The sequence below is a fragment of the Cebus imitator genome, unplaced genomic scaffold (genome assembly GCF_001604975.1).
Source record: "Cebus imitator isolate Cc_AM_T3 unplaced genomic scaffold, Cebus_imitator-1.0 Scaffold79, whole genome shotgun sequence".
NCBI lineage: Eukaryota > Metazoa > Chordata > Mammalia > Primates > Cebidae > Cebus > Cebus imitator.
The window spans coordinates 410,617-429,711 of record NW_016107394.1 but is presented as its reverse complement, the minus strand read 5'-3'; the positions used below and the strand labels follow the sequence as shown (position 1 = coordinate 429,711).

The 19,095-nt window shown below is 36.5% G+C and overlaps 1 protein-coding gene across 1 annotated transcript; it reads left to right on the top strand.

Moving 5' to 3' along the window:
- The first annotated feature begins 10,198 nt into the window (after nucleotides 1-10,198).
- On the top strand, nucleotides 10,199-16,296 carry LOC108307451 (olfactory receptor 51A7). The gene is made up of 2 exons (XM_017532815.2): nucleotides 10,199-10,260; nucleotides 14,107-16,296. Exon 2 carries the CDS (start codon nucleotides 14,138-14,140, stop codon nucleotides 15,074-15,076), a length of 939 nt encoding a protein of 312 aa, XP_017388304.1. The 5' UTR covers nucleotides 10,199-10,260; nucleotides 14,107-14,137; the 3' UTR covers nucleotides 15,077-16,296.
- The last annotated feature ends 2,799 nt before the right edge of the window (nucleotides 16,297-19,095 follow it).

The following is a 19,095-nucleotide window of genomic DNA, read 5'->3' as shown; positions in this document are numbered from 1 at the left end:
GTTGAGTTCATTGAAAAGTCTTTATTCTCAGGTCTGAAATGACACTCAATACAGATCTCCTATGTTCATTTCCCTCCTTTCAGCATGTCTGTCTAGGAAATAAAGAAAATGGAATTGTGAAAGATTTCTTATTTTAAGAAATAAAAGAGAGATATTACTTCTAAACAGACTATAAAAAAGTCAGATGTTAATTGAAAAGGAGAACCAGGAATACGGGTACTGTAATACTTCTTTGTTAAGTCCTCAGAAAACATATCCACAGAAAGAGCAGTAACTTTCAAACAAATTCCTCTTGTGTTATCAGGATTTGCCTTACCCCATTTCAACAACGAATTGTATAGAGGCAGAATGGACCATAGGACTCCCTTCCCTGATCTGGAATGAACCTAGAATAATAATACTAAAAGAAAAAGGACTAAGGAACCTCAGGAAGTTGTTACTAGTTTTGAAGAATGAATAAAATTAATGGTTTCTTCAATTTCTAGTCATTTGTTACAAACATTTTTTCAGGGAAGGTGTGATAGGCTGTTCTCCCATTGCTATAAGAAATGCCTGGAGCTGGGTAATGTACAAAGAAAAGAGGTTTAATTGGATCGTGGCTCTGCAGGCTCTTCTAGCATGGCACTGGCATCTGGTTGGCCTCTGAGAGCTTTTACTCATGGCAGAAGGTGAAGCAGGAACAGGCATGTCACATGGCAACAACAAAAGTGAGAGAGGGAGGGAAGGTACCTCATACTTTTAAACCATCATATTTTGTCAAATCTCACTTCCTATCAAGAGGACAGTACCAAGCCATGAGGGATCTGTCCCCATGACCTAAACACCTCCCAACAAGCCACATCTCCAATGTTGGGGATTATATTTCAACATGAGATTTGGGTGGGACAAATATTCAAACCATATCACCAGGCTGTCAGCTTCTAAAGCTGTTTTTACTCACAAGCTCTCCAAAGGAAGCAGTCCAAAGTAAGGACACAACATATGCAATGTATGATTGACTATAACCCTCTCTTACAGCATGGTGAAAATCCCACCTTTTTGTATGGCAGTGGATACAATGTCCGCACATATGACCAATCCATAATGGTGCTCTCCATCTTTGAGGATGGGAGGAGAGAAGAGATTCTTGGACTTTAACTGTAGTTCAACGTACACTTTCACAGCTATAGAGTGGCTCAGTTAACTAAACTATAGCAAGATTGGAGACCTAGTATGTAACAGATGAAGTGGGTTGGTACTATCTGGGTCCATTTTTCCCCCTGGCATTATAAGATAAATAGCTGTTCCATAACTCTAGAGTGTTTTCATAGGTAACTGAATAAACTATGTATATTTGAGAGTTTTCATTTGCTTTATGACATTGAGCATATCCAAGTTGATAAGGCTCCAATATATATAAAGCATCCATCTCTACTCCTTGGCCTAAAAAATAAGGTTTTATTGAGGGGCTAGGGCATGGTAAAAGAACTCTTGACAATTAGGAACAAAACCACAAACTTTTGAATGAGTTTATCCTCCAGAATGGGACTCTTATGAGTCATTAAGGACAAATCCTCTTCTAGAAGACCTGGGCTACCATCCAAAGAGGATAAAGCAGTTGTTTTGTCGTGATCTGGATATTAGCAACTCTCTGTCACCTGATGTCCACTCTCACCTGGAGGGAAGAAGTGTGCAGAGATCCTTATGGATAGTGTATCGTTAATTCTTTAGCAACTCCACTAGGTCAACTTAGAAGTGTCTTGCTCCTTAAAGTCTTCCCTTCTAATCACTCCAAGCAGAGTCCATGTATCCCTACCATAATTTGCATTGCAACTCTGTTACAATACCTCAATTTTCCTGTGATTTGCTATTTATGTGTCTGCCTTCCACAGTAGCCAATAGAATCATTAAAAGCCCAGTTTGTGCTAGACCGTCTTGATATTTTCTGCACCAAGCACAGTGTCTGGCAAATAGCATACATCCAATTATTATTATTTTAATCTTATTAAATTAAACTGATTTCCATTTGCCAAAACTAATATTGAGAATTATTTTTGTTCTGTGTGAGTCATTGAAGTGTCTTTCTTTCAAAGCAGGTACTATCTATAATTTCTATATGAGGATCTTCTCTGATTTGAGGATGTAAGAGTCTTGCTTTGGCATGAACTTTGTCATTTTCCTCTAGTCACAGAGCAGAGTGCATTGATGTATTTTCCTTATAGCTACTCAACTGTTCAGATTTGTTCCAATGTGAATCTCATGTTGATTCATTATTAATATTAATTTAACATCTATTTTAATAAATTATGATTAATTCCTTTCACTCACATAACATTTTACATTTTCTTCTGCTAAAGTCAATCTTTTCCCAATCTGGATTTAACCCTCTGGCTTTGGAAGATTTCGAAGTTCTGCTTGATTCCTCTTTTTTCTTGATACCCTGGGCTTTTCTCTCAACTCCATTCTATATGCCATCATCAAAGTCATGTTTAATGTCTTGCTTTCTCCCCAGTCTGGATCCAAAAGGGTCTATGTAGTATAATATATGCTACATAATATCTTATATGTTTTATGTAAAATATAATATGGATCCAATAAACATGTTTTAAGGTTTAATTATCAAAGTCAAAGTAAGTGAATTAATGAATGATAAAACAATGTTTACTTATATAATCCTTCATTCTTCCAATATTTCCCTTCATATTTGTATTAAAACCTATACTTCTTACCATAGCTGATAAGGCCCAATAGGAAAAGACCACTAGAAACTTCTTTAGTGTACTCCAGTCGCACTCCTTTTAGCAGTCCCTCAAACATTCCAACATCCTTCCATCTCAGGACCACTATACTGCTGTCTTCTCAGCTCAAATGCCCTTTCCACAAATGTTTGGGTCATTGTTCAAAAGTCATGTCCTCAGAAAGGTCTGCTTTGAATACCCTCACTGCCTGAGTCATTCTCTTTCCTTTTATTCCTATTCACTTCTTTTAAACAGTCTTATCTCTTTAAGTATTTACAGTAAGAAGAAAAATCCAACTCTATCACTATATTGTTTTGTGTATCTCTGCTGCATAGTAGACCTTCTTTAAATAATTTTAGATAAAACGGAATAAACAGCTTCTATTAAGACAACATGAATATATTTTTGGTCTAATGAGATCAACTTTGGATTTATAAAATTTATCTTATTAAAATATCTTGTGGTAAGTAGTTAAAATAATATTATTGGCTGGGCACAATGTCACATACCTGTAATCCCAGTGTTTTAGGAGGCTGAAGCAGGAGGATTGCTTGAAACCAGGGGTTTGAGATTAGCCTGGGCAATATAGAGAGATTCTGTCTCCACAAAAATAAACTAAAATAAAGTAATATTCTTTAAATATTAAAAATAATTAAATATTAGTGGAATGAATAAAAATAAAATAAGATAGCTTATTAAGATAGCTCATTAGCATTTGTATATATCATTATAAAATTAATTAATTAGATGCTTTATTTTACCCCAAAATGCTAAGGTGTGGGGAAAGTAGACATAGAAGCAGAGTGAGTTAAAAGAGAAAATAGAAAAATCAGGGAAATAGGCATTAATTTTTATTGCATTATACTAGATCTTTTATATCGGCTATTTCATTCAATCCTCATAAGTAGTATTACTTTTTATTTACAGATTTGAAAACTGAAGCATGGAGAAATTAACTTCTCAAAGAACAGATGTTATTATTAACACATGTGATTTGAATAGATGTCTGATTCTAAGCTTTTTAATCTATATCTTGTTTTCTATCTCCTATTAATTAAAATAATTTAAAATGTTTAGAATGCAAGTAAATACATTCTAGTTGAGGATATGTACAAATTAGTTTACGGCATGCAATGTAAACATTAAGGGAGGTCAAAGCCTTGGGCTTCATTTCATGTCAGCTTCTTTGCCCTATGGAGTCACCTCCAGACTGATTTTAATCAACAAATGCCTTTTCTATCTAATTTCTGAAAAAATACATCATATAAGAGGAAAAAATGCCTGTAATTATTGTTGGTAGCAAAACTCAACAAATGGAGCCAAGAGCAATATCTGCTAAGCCAGATCAGGAGGGAAGGAAGGTAAGAGATGGCTGGAGCCTTAAAAAGCTGAGAGGAGAAAGAAGAGAGAGTAGCTAATTTTAAGAGAGAAGCAAAAAGAAAACATTGGGAACTATTACTATGTGCTAGATTAGACTTTTTGCTAGATTATTTTTACATTCAAATATTTCTGCTTTCCAAATTTCATTTTACTTGTTTAAACTTGAAAATATATATTTATGTATGGAGCTCTGTGGCTTTATTTATGAACAGGAAGTAGTAAAATACCAAAATTACTACTTTGAGAATAAGAGATAGAATTGGCACAGCCTTAATCAGTCAAAAACATAATAAACCTCCCAAATAGCCACATTTTTAATTAAAAAAGGACTGATGCATTTTCCCCAAGTATAGTATTTTATGTAGAAAATTTACTCAAATATTTTTAAGTAAATTATTTTGCAAAGAAACCTTCAGATTTTACTACTAACAGGTATTAAAATTCAGCATCAGCTAAGGATGCTTTTCCTAGATGATGTCTTAAATTCTTTATATACATCATTCTACTTAATTATCAGAGCATTCCTATGAAGTAAGTATTATTAACTCTGTTTTATAAGTTAGGAAAGAGAGACAAACCTAGGTCTGTGTCATTCTTCTGCTGAATGCCACATATTACCTTATACTGCTTCCTCTCCAACTGTATATTGCCCATTTGGCATAACCAGGTGTTCTCTGGTCTCTATTCCAAAGTTCTTAAAATTACTTGAAATCATAACATCACTTCACCACCTCTTTCTTCCAAGACTGAAGCCCTCACCTCTTAGTCCAGTCTAGTGGCTAGAACCCTGTTATCTATGGGCTGACTTCTGACCCTGAGAAGACTGCTTTTTCTGTTCTTTGCTAAGGCAGATCATTTGCCCTGCTGTCAGAGGAGTTGTCCTATTCCACAATCCCTATCCCCCACAGAGTTCTGAGTCTACCTGCATTTTCTCTAACTATGAACAAACAATTGTGTGATTTCTGAGACGAACAATAGGTGAAGTGAAGTGAACAATGCCAACATTAAGGAATAGCTGAAAGATTTAGTGGCTGGGCACAGTGGCTCACACCTGTAGTTCCAGACCTTTGGTAGCACAAGGTGGGAGGATCACTTGAGGCCAGACATTTGAGATCAGCCTAGGCAACACTGGGAGACCCTATCTCTACAAAAAATAAAAATAACTAGACAGGCATGGTGGCACATGACTGACTATAGTCCTAGTTACTCAGGAGGGTCACTTGAGCCTAGTAGTTTTAATCTGGAGGAAGCTATGATCACACCACTGTACTCCGGGCTGAGTGACACAGTAAGACTCCATCTTGGGGAAAGAATAAATTTCACTTGTAAGTGGGTGATGAACAATGAGAACACATGGACACATGGAGGGGAACATCATACACGGAGGCCTGTCATGGGGTAGAGGATAAAGGAAGGCTAGCAGGGGGTGGGGGTTAGGGGAGGGATAGCATTAGGAGAAATACCTAATGTAGATGACAGGGTGATGGATGCAGCAAACCACCATGGCACATGTATACCTATGTAACAAACCTGCATGTTCTGCACATGTACCACAGAACTTGAAGTATAATTTAAAAAAGATAAAATAAATAAATAAAATTTTCATAAATTCTCCAAATTTTAGTGAAAGTCTCCTCTTGTCTGGCAAAGATAACTCCAAGATAAGCTTCCTGCATTTCCCATCGAGATCATTTTGTTTGTTTGCTTTTCACCTCTAAGTTCCTCCTATGTCAAAAATTTGGAGTTTCTATTATGGCCACCTTCATGTATGTTCTTTCCAAGTCTCAGTTCTTAGAGCACTTATATTTCAGATATACTTGAGGAGATGAAGTCATATTGCACAGCAGTATCATGTTATGGCCTTATTTTACTTACCATTTAATCATATAGAAAAACAGAAATGAGTTTGTTCTAGCGTTTTCTCTGCCTCAATGGCCCATGTCTGCTTTCCAAGACTTTTATCTACACACCACTGATTCCTTGATCTGTCTTCTGAGTTTTGCTCTCATGGGACACCAGTTCCTTCAACCCTGCCACCCTCTGTAAACAAACGATTTGCTTGAAACATTTCCTGGAAATTCCTAGAGGAGAGTCTGGGTCAGGATCAGATCTCTTTCTCTCTGTATATGTGTGTGTGTGTGTGTGTGTGTGTGTTCTTTCAAGAAAGATACCTGTAAGAGTGTAAAGGAAGCTTTATTAGTTAGTAAGATAATTTGACAGTCAAGACGGTAGCAATTGAGGCTTCTGTCAATGCGACAGGAAAATATGGAACAGGAATAGCCCTTCAGGATTATCCTAAATTGAAGCAAAATCTTTGTACCCTTGCATTAACCAGTAACTGAATGTGGCCTGCCTACGAACAAAGGTTTCAAACTGGGTGAGGCAAGTTCGTTTTGATCAGAACAATTCCAAGAAAGGACTTATCTGTATTCCCATAGCAGCCCCAAATCCAGGAATCTAGGAGCTGATGTCTCAGTTCTGAAGTAAGGCTGACAGAGAAATTCACTACATGATTTTTTTGTAGTCTACTCTTGTATCACTCAGATTCAACTGTTTCATTTGGGAATAGCTCTTCTCATGTTTGTGTTGCTTATTTCCCCAAAAAGATGACACAATCATGAAAAGCTTTTGAATGAACTACAACATACCTCACTGAAGCTGTTCTTGAAACCTCAGCTGATCTTATCATCTGCCTTCTCTATAATCCATTCTAAATTCTTCTTTAGTAAAGCCTACAACCTTTACTGCCTAGGTGTCTTTCATGGTAGAGTGACCAGATCCTTTTTCACAAGAGGTAAAAATGTCTCTATAGAATGACCTTTTCAGGCTATGGCTACTGCACTTGCTAATCTATAAATTTGCCAGGTTAGTACAAGAGACAACCAGTCAACTATCTGGGTACTGAACATATTATTTCATTCATTAGAAGCCCTATCTTTCCCTGATGATCAAGGATTAACTAATTACTCTATCAGGTTAATGACTTCTTTCCTTGCCAGTTGAAATTTGAGCTTGGAGATCAAGGTTATTAGGCAAGAGCTTAACATAAATTTTATTTATTTATTTTATTTTTAAAAATTAATTATAAGATCTTCACAATGTCTCCCACTTTAGCTCAACAGAACCCAAATTGCAGAAATGGGAAACACAAATTTCCCAGGTAGGTCACTAAAAATTATAAGTAGGATTACTTCTAATTTCAGCACTTTTGTTTCCAAATACATGTATTCAATTATTTCAGTCACAGCTCTATATAATGATTGTTGGTATGCTGTACATGATGCATCTGGGGTATGTTGTCTCATCATCATTAATGTCATCTCTAAGGTGGAGACTCAACTGCATCTGTTCTATTACTGTACCAGCTTGGAAGGTTTTGACACACAAACATGATTGTATGTCTACTGTTGCAATTATTCTAAAATGTCTTCCTTTTTATGAAGTGATATAACATAATGTCCTATGCCAGTGGATCAAACTTTCTTATAAGCCCTGAAATACTAGATTTGGCTATGACCCTTCAAGAGAATAAAACAAACCTTTACCCATCGTATGTGTTAATTTCTATCAAGTTCATTTGCTGCCTTTTGTGGGGTAGGAAAATTTTCCATTAAGTGGCCATTTTCTACTCAAGGAGTGATGCTACATTGGCCACTTAACGTTGTTTTCTATCATTGCCAGGTTTATGTTTAACAGAAAGAGAAGTTTTATCAGCCTTATTGAGTGGGAAGCTGTGCTTTGTGTTTATGCACAGTTTTCATCCTGCCATTATAGCTACTTCAGTTAGGAGCTCATTATGCCACCACGAGGTGGCTTATGTCAGAAGCTAGCTGGTATAAATTGTCAGATCCAGTCAATGTTCTTTATAGTTTAGGTTCTTTTCCATAATATATGGATTATGATGAACATTAATCTGTTACATGAATATCTTCAAACTTTGTTCTAACTTCTAGAACCATCCCCATGCCATGTTGTCCGTCTCCCTCTTTGCCACTAGTATTCCAATCTTTCTCCTTCCAACAGCCTGGCCAATCAGCCAAGTTACCCACCATTAACAATAAGTTGAATTTTTGTATATTCTTACATAGAGCCACCTCTTTTTTATAAAAAGAGGATGAGTATGTCCATCAGCTGATTTGTCCATTGGACACATTTCTTCTCAGCAGTGTCTCTGGGTCACTCAAAAATGGATCAGTAACACATCTGCAGTTCATTTTTGGCATACCAACTTTACTCATTTATGAACTAATGTGGCCTTCATCCTCTACCAGCTGGTCATAAGGGATCATCCACGTAGCTTAGGGAAAGTACACCACATTGCAAGAATAGTGCACTAACATCAGTGAATTTTGCATCACCTCTTTGTGCTTTTTCAGTTCTGCTTGACGATCTTACTTGTGCCTCAGCCTGAATATACTTCTTTCTGTTATATGGGTAGAATTAGCACTCAAAGTGAGGCACACACTGCCTTCAGAGTTTCAGGAGGCCACTACACGTGGTACCTTCTTGTTGGTGGAAAAGGAAAAAAAAAATGCATTACTTTGTCTATTACCTCAGAGAGGCTGTCCCAGTTTTTCCTATACCACAGGATTCCTAAAAACTTCTCTGATGTTTAAGATTCCTACACTTTGGTGTGGGTGTTTATCTCTATCCTCTACCACCTATGGGGCACTGTGTTTTAACAAGAATGTCAATATACTTGCATTTCATGCTCGTCTACCAGATTAATATAATGTCATTGATATAGTGGGCTAAGAAAATATTTTGCAAAATGTCCAAAGAAAATAAGTATTTTCAAATTATTATAGTAGATGGAAGAGAATATATTTGCCACATCAAATGCTACATACTTGATAATCAAGTCCATGTTAGTCTTCCCTGGTGAAAATACTGCATCTGACATAGAACTTTCAATTGGTGTTTCTATTTGGTTGAGATTGAAGTCCACAGTAGTCCCCCATGACCCTTTTCTTTACACGCACAAAAGTAGCCAATACGAGAGTCTACTTTACAAAGAATGCTCTACTTATAAAGAAATCTTGTGAGCTATCTTTCCTCTGAGTGCTATCTCAGTTCACTTCAGATGACAGTTTTAACAATAAGTTGCTACAGCATGTCAGGGACCATTAACATTTCATCTTTAACAAGTGATGTGGTTCTTATTGTGATCCATACAGTGATTAATCCACCTCCAGAATTTCTTGTTGGCAATCTGTTTTCTAGAATCTTTTCTGGTATCAACTAGCTTAGGTTGGATTCTCTGGGAACAGAACCTGTGATGGAGATTTTTGTGAAAATGATCTACTAAAAGGGTGCTTTCAAAATAAGGGGAATAAAGAAGGTGTAATAGGACAGTGGATGAAAGATAAGCAAAGAAATGCTTTTTCTTTGCGAATGATGTCAGCCTGGTCTTACAAGGAGCTCTAAAACATAGGTTGAGCCACAGAATTTGTCTAATATTGAGGCAAGAGGACAGCCTTTTGCATCTCAGATTCAGCAAGTCATTTGCCCCTGGTTCACCCAAGGTGTGGGACATAGCTTTCTAAGCAAGGCAGATCCCAGTAGGCTCAGGGTAATTCTTAGGGGATAGGGTAGAAACAGGTTTGAGCCATTATCAGCCAATATTCACAGCATCTGTGGCTTTGATGAGCCACTCCAGTGAAGGACATCTGGGCAGAGCACCAACAGTACACACACATATGATAATGTTAGAAATGTAGGGTATTTCAGATACATTTATCTCCTTTTTCCCTTTGTGTAATTGTTGGCATGCATCTTAAACTCTACATGTACTTAAAATGTATATAACGTTGCTATTAATATTTTTGTGATCCTATTTGTTCATTTTTAACTACTTATTTTCTTTATTCTCCACAATTTTGTTTTTCCATTAATGGGCATTTTATTCTGCCTGGACAACCTTCTGTTATTATTAGTAGTAGTTATAGCAACATTAAAAATTGCACTATTATTTTGTATTTTATGCTGTTAATAAATTATATTTTTGTTTCCAAAAGAGGGGTAGGAAAAGAGAAGTAGGTACATCTAGGTAAAGTGAAGGTCAAAGTGGAGAGTTCTTGCTTTTATCCTTCAGGAACTTACTGAGCATCTGATTCTGGTAAGTTTAAGGAGCTATAAATCCATTTGGAAGCCTAAATCTAAGGTTTTACTAAACAGTTTATATCTGCATGCATGTCTATGGGGAGGAAGAGTAAGTGGCTTCAGTGTGTGTGCATACATGAAGAGAAAATATATTATGGCCCTGAGGTTTAAATAGGAAGGTTAAATATCATTTTTCTAATACACTAATATTAGTAGGGACCTATTTACTTAATAATATGACAAATAAAAGCAAGCTTTATGGTCAATTAAAAAATACAAATTACTATTGTCCAGTCTAAGACTTGATGTCTGGAGGGAATGGCTAGGGAAATTTTGTTGAAGTAGTTATTTGTCACTTGTATTTACTAATTATCTTCATCATGTTAGAAACTGTATCAGATAGTCCAGCATAAGTCTGAGGTAACATCTGCTTAAGCAGCTTTCCTGGATTCACACAGGGTAAATTACCAAGCTGAGATTTATACCAAGCTGTTTGTGCATTAGTTGGAGAACTATTTTTGCCTTAAAGAATAGCAATTCTAAATGGCATGGGCAATATTTGATCTGTGGACTGCCTTCCTTTAAACATTCCCTTCTTTTGGCATCTACTATATTCTGCCTCTCTGAATATTCCTTTGCAAGATGCTCTCAACAATCTTCCTGCTCTTCAGCATTCAATGAGATTTAAATTTTGTATTACTATATGATTTCATTTACTCTTTGGCTTCAGATACCATCTATCATGTCAATACTACTGAATAAACAGCCTTGTTGAACTATCTCTTCTGAAGTTCATACACATCCAAATGCATACTCTGTGTAATAATGAGTTTACCACTGAAAATACGGGAGGAGTAGACATCAATATCCCCTAGTTCCTGCCACAGAAGAAAAGGGAGAAGGTGCTAAGAAATGATTCTACATATTATATATTCCTTCCATTCACATTCATTCTTTGCATGTTTGCTGAGAGCCTTTTGTATGCCACATATTATATTGATGACAGATACATGAGGAAAAATATAACCTTTTCCAGACCTTTTTAATATTGAGTAGTCAATGTCTACGGTAGTAGTGGAGTTGGGTAGGGTAGAGTTACATGAAAGTAGTACGTTATAAAACACTGCAGAATCTTCTATAATAAAAGATGCATGACAGATGCATTCTCTGAAAGATCTAAGTCAATATCCCTCAGCAAAACGGGGGAAAAAAAGGAACCCCGAGTTAAGTGCTGATAAGAAAGCATAGTCCAACAAATACCAGGAGAATGGTTTTAATGACATCTCACAATCCACTACCACCTTCACACTATACTTATCCTGTGTTTTGCATTAGGTTCACCACCATGGTGGGAGATTAAAGTTCAAACTATTCCAGGCTTTTTCTGTGTAGAAGGTGCAGATCCATTCACATGCTGCCAAATGTTTTTTCGTTGTTGTTGTTGTTGAATTTTAGGTTTTGGGGTACATGTGAAGAACATGCAAGATTGTTGCACAGGTACACACATGGCAGTGTGATTTGCTGCCTTCCTCCCCATCACCTATATCTGGCATTTCTCCCCACGCTATCTCTTCCCAACTCCCCACCCCCTGCTGTCCCTCCCCTGTTTCCCCCCGACAGACCCCAGTGTGTGATGCTCCCTTCCCTGTGTCCATGTGTTCTCAAAATGTTTCTTAGAAGACAGTACCTAGCAAAAGTAAAATATATTGGTCCAGGACTGCTTGTTATTTACTATGTACTTTTAAAATTATCCTCAAAAAAAAAAAATCGCAAAATACAATATAAATTCACAGTTAAGCTTTCATAGAAAGGAGCTCAATAAATTTTCAGTGCCCCTATGTTCTCCACTGAAGACTGATGACATTTTTTTCTTGCAAGTTGAAGTTTAAAAAATTCTGGAGTGAGGATACCATGTCCTGTTCTCTCTAGCCTTCCATTGGTTCTACCTTCAACTTTTGTATTTTTGCTATTTTTAATGGAAATTATTAATTTCATAATTTTTATTTATGCATTTACTTAGAAAGCTTATTAAATAATAGCTGGAAATTCTGATGGTTATCTTAGAGATATCTGCTTCTCTGATAGTTTTACCAATTTTGACCTGTTTATCTTGAAGGCCAAAAACTTGATGATAAGTTGCAAGATTGCATAATTTACTTCTGAAAATATAACTTGTATGTATTTTTAAAAGAGAATAAAACAAAACCAGGTTCAGTTTATTATGTAGGTAAATTTTTAGTGCTTTATTTCAAACTTTTGGATTCTTTTTCATTTAGAGTTTATTTGACTAAATATGCATTTATTTGACTAATTTCTATGACTAATTAAATACAGAGATATGAGATAAAATCCAATCAAGATAGATAAGATAAATATGCACATGATACTGCTGTAAAGCTTCAAATTGTTTCTTGAAATAAAATGGTAACATTAAGTGTGAAACATAAGTGTTTGGGCTAGGAATTATCATATTTAATACATGAATATATACATGAAGAAATAAAGATACATAGCTCCAAAGAATTCATCCACTGTTTTATTTCTCCAACGTGTTCTATTGGAAACTACTGTGTAATCAGTGTTAATATTTATAGAAACTTGTTTGTGGTTTATATACCTAGATCTGTGTTTGGAACTTCATAAACATCTATAATTATCAAAACATACCAAAATTGTATTCATTTTACAGATTTAAAATAAGGCCCAAATAAGTTTAAGTCAAACAAAGGGAAAATGCATTTGAACAGAAATCATTGTGTTTATTGTTCTATAACACTTGATATAACATATATATTTACTTATGTGTAAAATGTGCATAAGTACCTGCCTATTAAGTATAAGAGGTAGTCTATAAACTCATTTACTTTATAGCATTTAATGACTTAATATTTTCCAAATATTTGCAGTGATCTCTGAATATTTTCTTAGACCATTTCTTTTTCTTTTTTTTTTTTTGAGACAGAGTCTCACTCCGTCACTAGGTGCCAGGCTGGAGTGCAGTGGCGCAACCTCGGCTCACTGCAACCTTTGCCTCCTGGGTTCAAGCAATTCTCCTGCCTCAGCCTCCTGAGTAGCTGGGACTACAGGTGTGTGCCACCATGCCTAGCTAATTTTTTTGTATTTTTAGTAGAGACGGGTTTCACTGTGTTGGCCAGGATAGTCTCAATCTCTTGACCTCATGATCCTCCTGCCTCGGCCTCCCAAAGTGCTGGGATTACAGTTCTTAGACCATTTCTTTCACACTTTCTACACAAAGCTCAGAGATCTTATTTTAAAGCCCATATAGGTACTACTGAAGACAATGGAAAAAGTAGTAGAAAAGATTCTAAGCGTCTTATCATTTCAAAGAAGCTCCACTTTGATATGTTTTATATATTTGGTTAGAAATTTTAAAAAGTAGGGCCGGGAGCGGTGGCTCATGCCTGTAATCCCAGCACTTTGGGAGACTGAGGCAGGTGAATCACCAGAGGTCAGGAGTTTGAGACCAGCCTGGCCAACATGGTGAAACTCCATCTCTACTAAGAATGCAAAAATTAGCCAGGCGTGGTGGCACACACCTGTAATCCCAGCTACCTAGGAGGCTGAGGCAGGAGAATTGCTTGAACCCGGAGGGCAGAGGTTGCAGCGAGCTGAGATTGCACTATTGCACTTCAGCCTGGTGACAAGAGCAAACTCCATCTAAAAAAAAAAAAAATGTAAAAAGTCACCAACTTAGGCCAAGTTGTTAGAAGTGACTTTACCATGCTGGAGAATATGAACATGCTTAAGAGCTTCTGGTAAATTTTGAAGAGTGCAGTTGATTAACAGCCAAATATGCTTTTGAGTATTGTATATGAATGAACCCCTTATCCCCACAAAACTGAGTTTTAACCAAAAGCATGACTGCTTTTCATTTATATGGTTTCAGATCTGGCTAATGAGCTCATATCTGCCTCATCATGTCTGATCTCAATAACTCTGAAGTCAAGTTTTTCCTTCTGATTGGGATCCCAGGACTGGAACATGCCCACATTTGGTTCTCCATCCCCATTTGCCTCATGTACCTAGTTGCCATCATGGGCAACTGCACCATTCTCTTTATCATAAAGGCAGAGCCCTCGCTTCATGAGCCCATGTATTATTTCCTTGCCATGTTGGCTGTCTCTGACATGGGCCTGTCCCTCTCCTCCCTTCCTACCATGCTGAGGGTCTTCTTGTTCAACACCATGAGAATTTCACCAAATGCCTGCTTGGCCCAAGAATTCTTCATTCATGGATTCTCTGTCATGGAATCCTCAGTACTTCTAATTATGTCTTTGGACCGCTTTCTTGCTATTTGCAATCCCTTAAGATACAGTTCTATCATCACTAGCAACAGGGTTGCTAAAATGGGACTTATTTTAGCCATTAGGAGCATTCTCTCAGTGCTTCCATTTCCCATCACCCTAAGGAGATTAAAATATTGTCAAAAGAATCTTCTTTCTCACTCATACTGTCTTCATCAAGATACCATGAAGCTGGCCTGCTCTGACAACAAGATCAATGTCATCTATGGCTTATTCATTGGTTTCTGTATTATGCTGGACTTGGCATTGATTCTTTTGTCTTATGTGCTGATCATGAAGACTGTACTCAGCATTGCATCTTTAGCAGAGAGGCTTAAGGCCCTAAATACCTGTGTCTCCCACATTTGTGCTGTGCTCACCTTCTATGTGCCCATCATCACCCTGGCTGCCATGTACCGCTTTGCCAAGCACAAAAGTCCTTTTGCTGTAATCCTTATTGCAGATATGTTCTTGTTGGTGCCACCCATTATGAACCCCATTGTGTACTGTGTAAAGACTCGACAAATCTGGGAGAAGATCTTGGAGAAGTTGCTTCACATATGTGGGAAATAAGAATGTGAATAATTAGGTAATAAATTATCAACCGGTAAGCATTTACTGGCATTTGCTATGTGTTTAAGGCTACAGAAGTCACAAATGAAGGACTGGAGCAAGGTACTGAAAGCTGTGTAGTGCAGAATTTATAATAAAGTTGAGAATATAATTTAACAGGATAGAAAAAAATAATCAAGAGATGCATAAGATATAGAGGTTTAATTAACATTTTAAGAGGAGTCGAAACAAAACACTCATATGATGAAGCAGCTGGATTTGAGCCAGCCCACAAAGAATTAATAAAATTAGGGCAGATTGAGATTATCATTCAACTAGTATCTAGTACAGATGATATACAAAGTCTAAGCTCGTGCTATCAAGGAAAGGTAAAATAGCAGAGCACATGGCAACTATGAAGGATGCTGATCTGATTAGAATAGAAAGTATAATTTAACAAATAGCAAGTGATAGTTTTGCATAAGATAAGTGAACCAGATTTTGGAGCACTTAAGAAAAGCTTTGAAAAGTCTAAATTCAGGAGGTATTGGAATGCCAATTTAGTCTCTGCATGATAAATTTAAAGAAGAGAGTGCCTGTAAGCATGAGCAAGATGGATTGAATTTGGGGAAAATGAGGAAGATTGACAGGAGAAGGCACAATAATCCTGCTGTAAAGTAATGACTTAGGAAAGGCAGGGAGAGAGCAAAATCATTTAGCTGTTATTGTTATTTTTTTTCTAAAACCAACATGTAATTTATAGACAATTCTCACACATTTAACTAAGTGACTAAAAGATAATTTTAAAACCCCTATGATTTTGCTGTTCAGTTTTTTCCTGTGATTTAGTCTTTCCCTTCACCTTAAAAAAAGTTAGCCCTTCTAATGTTTTTAAAAATTGATTCCTGCTGGACATGGCATTTGGCACCACAGTATTTTTCATGGAAATTTATATTTTAAACTGTTTTCTTATGTACAGAGGAAATATTTTATGGAAAAATCAAAAGATTGCATATTCAGTTGAAAATACAATTTGAAGGATGAAAGTTAAGACTGACATGGCAATCTCTCTGGGGTACTGAGGTAAGAGTGTCTTAAACAGGAAAGAAAAGCTTTTCAAAGGAACTGGACGTTTGAATGACGGATTTGAATTTTGTCTTGAGGATTTGGCACAGGTGAATGAATATTCAAAAACCGGTAACTACAGAGAATTTGAAACAGGAAACCTAGATGCTGCTTATCTGCCATGACTAGGAAAGTAGCCGCGTCCCTCTTAGACAATGATCCTTGGATATAGACATGGGAGTAAATAGATATTTTAAACCAAGTTTGGTTGTCAAACTGTGAAGATCCTACCTTGCTAAAGTCTAATATGCTTCTTCACCCATGATTTTCCACTGCTATTATTTTAGCTCATGTTTAAAACTTCCCCTGGATTCTCCAGTCAAGCTATTTGAAAGATCTTTCTAAAATGTAAACTTAACCAACTTAAAATGCTTCGATACCTGTGCAGCAACTTACAAGATAGTGGCAAGTCTCTGTATATGTACAAAGCCTTTTCCATCATTCAGTACCTGCTTTTCTCTACTGTGTTTCTATAAATATTCTCTGTCTTACACTTCAACAGAGTAACATAAACACATCATGTTACTTATATCCAAACCTCTGCTTTTTGTGTATTTTTTGTCAGAAATGCTGCATTTGTTTTATATTTCTGCATAACAAATTATTAAAAACTTGGCTTAAAACAATACAAATGTATTGTCTTACAAATCTGTAGGCTGGAGTTCTGACATGGGTTTCATTGGGCTAAAATCAAGATGTTAGCAAGCCTGCATTCCTTTTTTAAGAAATAGAGGAAAATCTGTTTCTGTGAATTTTCTGGGTTCTAGAGGTAATCCACAATTCTTGCCTTATGGATCCCCTCCTTAATCTTCAAACCATGGACATTGCATCTCCTGTGACTTCATTGTATCATCTCATCTCTTTCTGACCATGGCCAGTAACAAGTCTCTACTTTTAAGGACTCATATAATTAGATTGGGTTCACCTGGATAATATTAGCTATTCTGCCTACATTAAGGTTTTGAATGTTAATTAAACTGCAAAGTATCTTTTGCCGTGTAAAGTAATATATTTACAAATTTCAGGGATTATAATGTTGAAATCATTAGGAGAAGGTGCACTCTGCCTACCACAAATACATTTCCTCAATTCTCTTTATCTTGTTTATTTCTGTAGCAGGACATAGCTAGATGTACTGTATTCAGCTTTGCCGACACATTTTTGCTCCAAGTATGACAAATTTATACATAAATTTTGTTCCCTTTCTTATACACTGATTGATCTACACCATAATTTAAAATAAATAGGAGTCTTTAATTGTTTAAAAGATTGTTTACATCTCTGCCAAATTGTAAACTCCACATGACACTTATGTCTGCACATCTTCGTTTTTCTATACCTCTAGGGCTTAGCACATATTAGGACAAATAAAGGCCCAATAAATATCTGTTGGTTAAATTGAAAATGTGTGAGTGACTGTCATGGAATAAAAAAACTGCTCATTTCCTAAGCTCGAAATCTTAAGCATTCCCTGAGGATGGAGTCCTCAAATTGTAATATGTCAACCATATCCAATTGGAAGATATCATGACTTCTTCAGGCAGTTCCTTTCCTCCTGCTGCAATCATGCCAGGCCGAAAGCACAAACTGTAGTGTCTGCCAAAACTTACTTGTCTTCTCTGCTAAAGGCCTGAGGTACTCAATACTGGTTGCATGAATACTAAACCTACAGTCGCTGTAAATTCTGATTTCAGTGTATTACTGACTGCACTTTTAGACAGCCTCCTTCTCTCAGTTTACCACTTAAGTATTTTTGACAATAATTATTTATAATAGTCTTTGTCATCAACAAATAACAAATAATGATTTCAGCAAATAATGGACTTAAGCTATCTCTTGGCTTTTTCTAAGAATACTTGCTTTGCTTAGGATGCTATTTTTCCTTAATTTCACCCAGATAACTTCTGGCTGACCTTCAGGAATCAGTTAGTAGATCATCTGAAGTTGCAAAATATTTCAGACACCTTCACTAGACAATTTCTTGAGAATGGGAAATGTGTCTTGTTCATCAATTTATTCCTATTAATTTTTGCAGAAATTGTTCAGTGAGTGTTGAATAATGAATAAATGCACAGATGTCAGTCTTGTCTAGCACCCCCCCAACCATATTCAATTCACTAATTAATGTAGCTTCCAGCTTACTTCACTCCAGCCACACTGGTCCTCTTGCTAGAACACTCAGGTTTATGTCTATCTCAGGACTGCTATACTTGTTATGCCATTCTTCAATGTTCATCCCTCAATTTTTATTTTTCAAACACCTAACTCCATCATATCACTCATAATTTTGTTCAGAATATCCCCTCTTTATAGAGGCCATCCCTGCTCATCCGTTTAATTGCTCTTAACCCATCACCCCACTATATTTCCTTCAGAGTACTTAGCAGTGTGTGAAATAATCATTTCCTATGCTGTTGTCTGTCTCTACCACCAAAATGTGTCAAGAGAACAGGCTTTGTTATCCTTTTGCCCACTATATTCCTATAATGTATGCTTAGAGAAAGGAGAACACTCAACAACTTTTTTTTTTTTACCCATCTAACTTCTGCTTATAAGCACTTTAAGCCTTAACTTAGGCAACCCCTTTAGAAAACCAGCTACGGCCCTTCGTCCCCTCCAGGTGGTTTCTGGAGTCCCTCATTCACTTGCCACACATTCTTCATGGTGTTTTTGGTCTGTGTCATTATGTTTATGATTTATGTAAGGAATTAAAATAACTAAAGTTTATTGTGAATAAAAGAACATACTAAGCATTATCTTTGAAAGTTTTACATATATGATATAGCTAAATTGCCTAGACAGCCTTGTGGGGTAGACATACAAAAAAGGACGATAGATTGGATAGGGAAAATGTGGCACATATACACCATGGAATATTATGCAGCCATCAAAAACGATGAGTTTGGGTCCTTTGT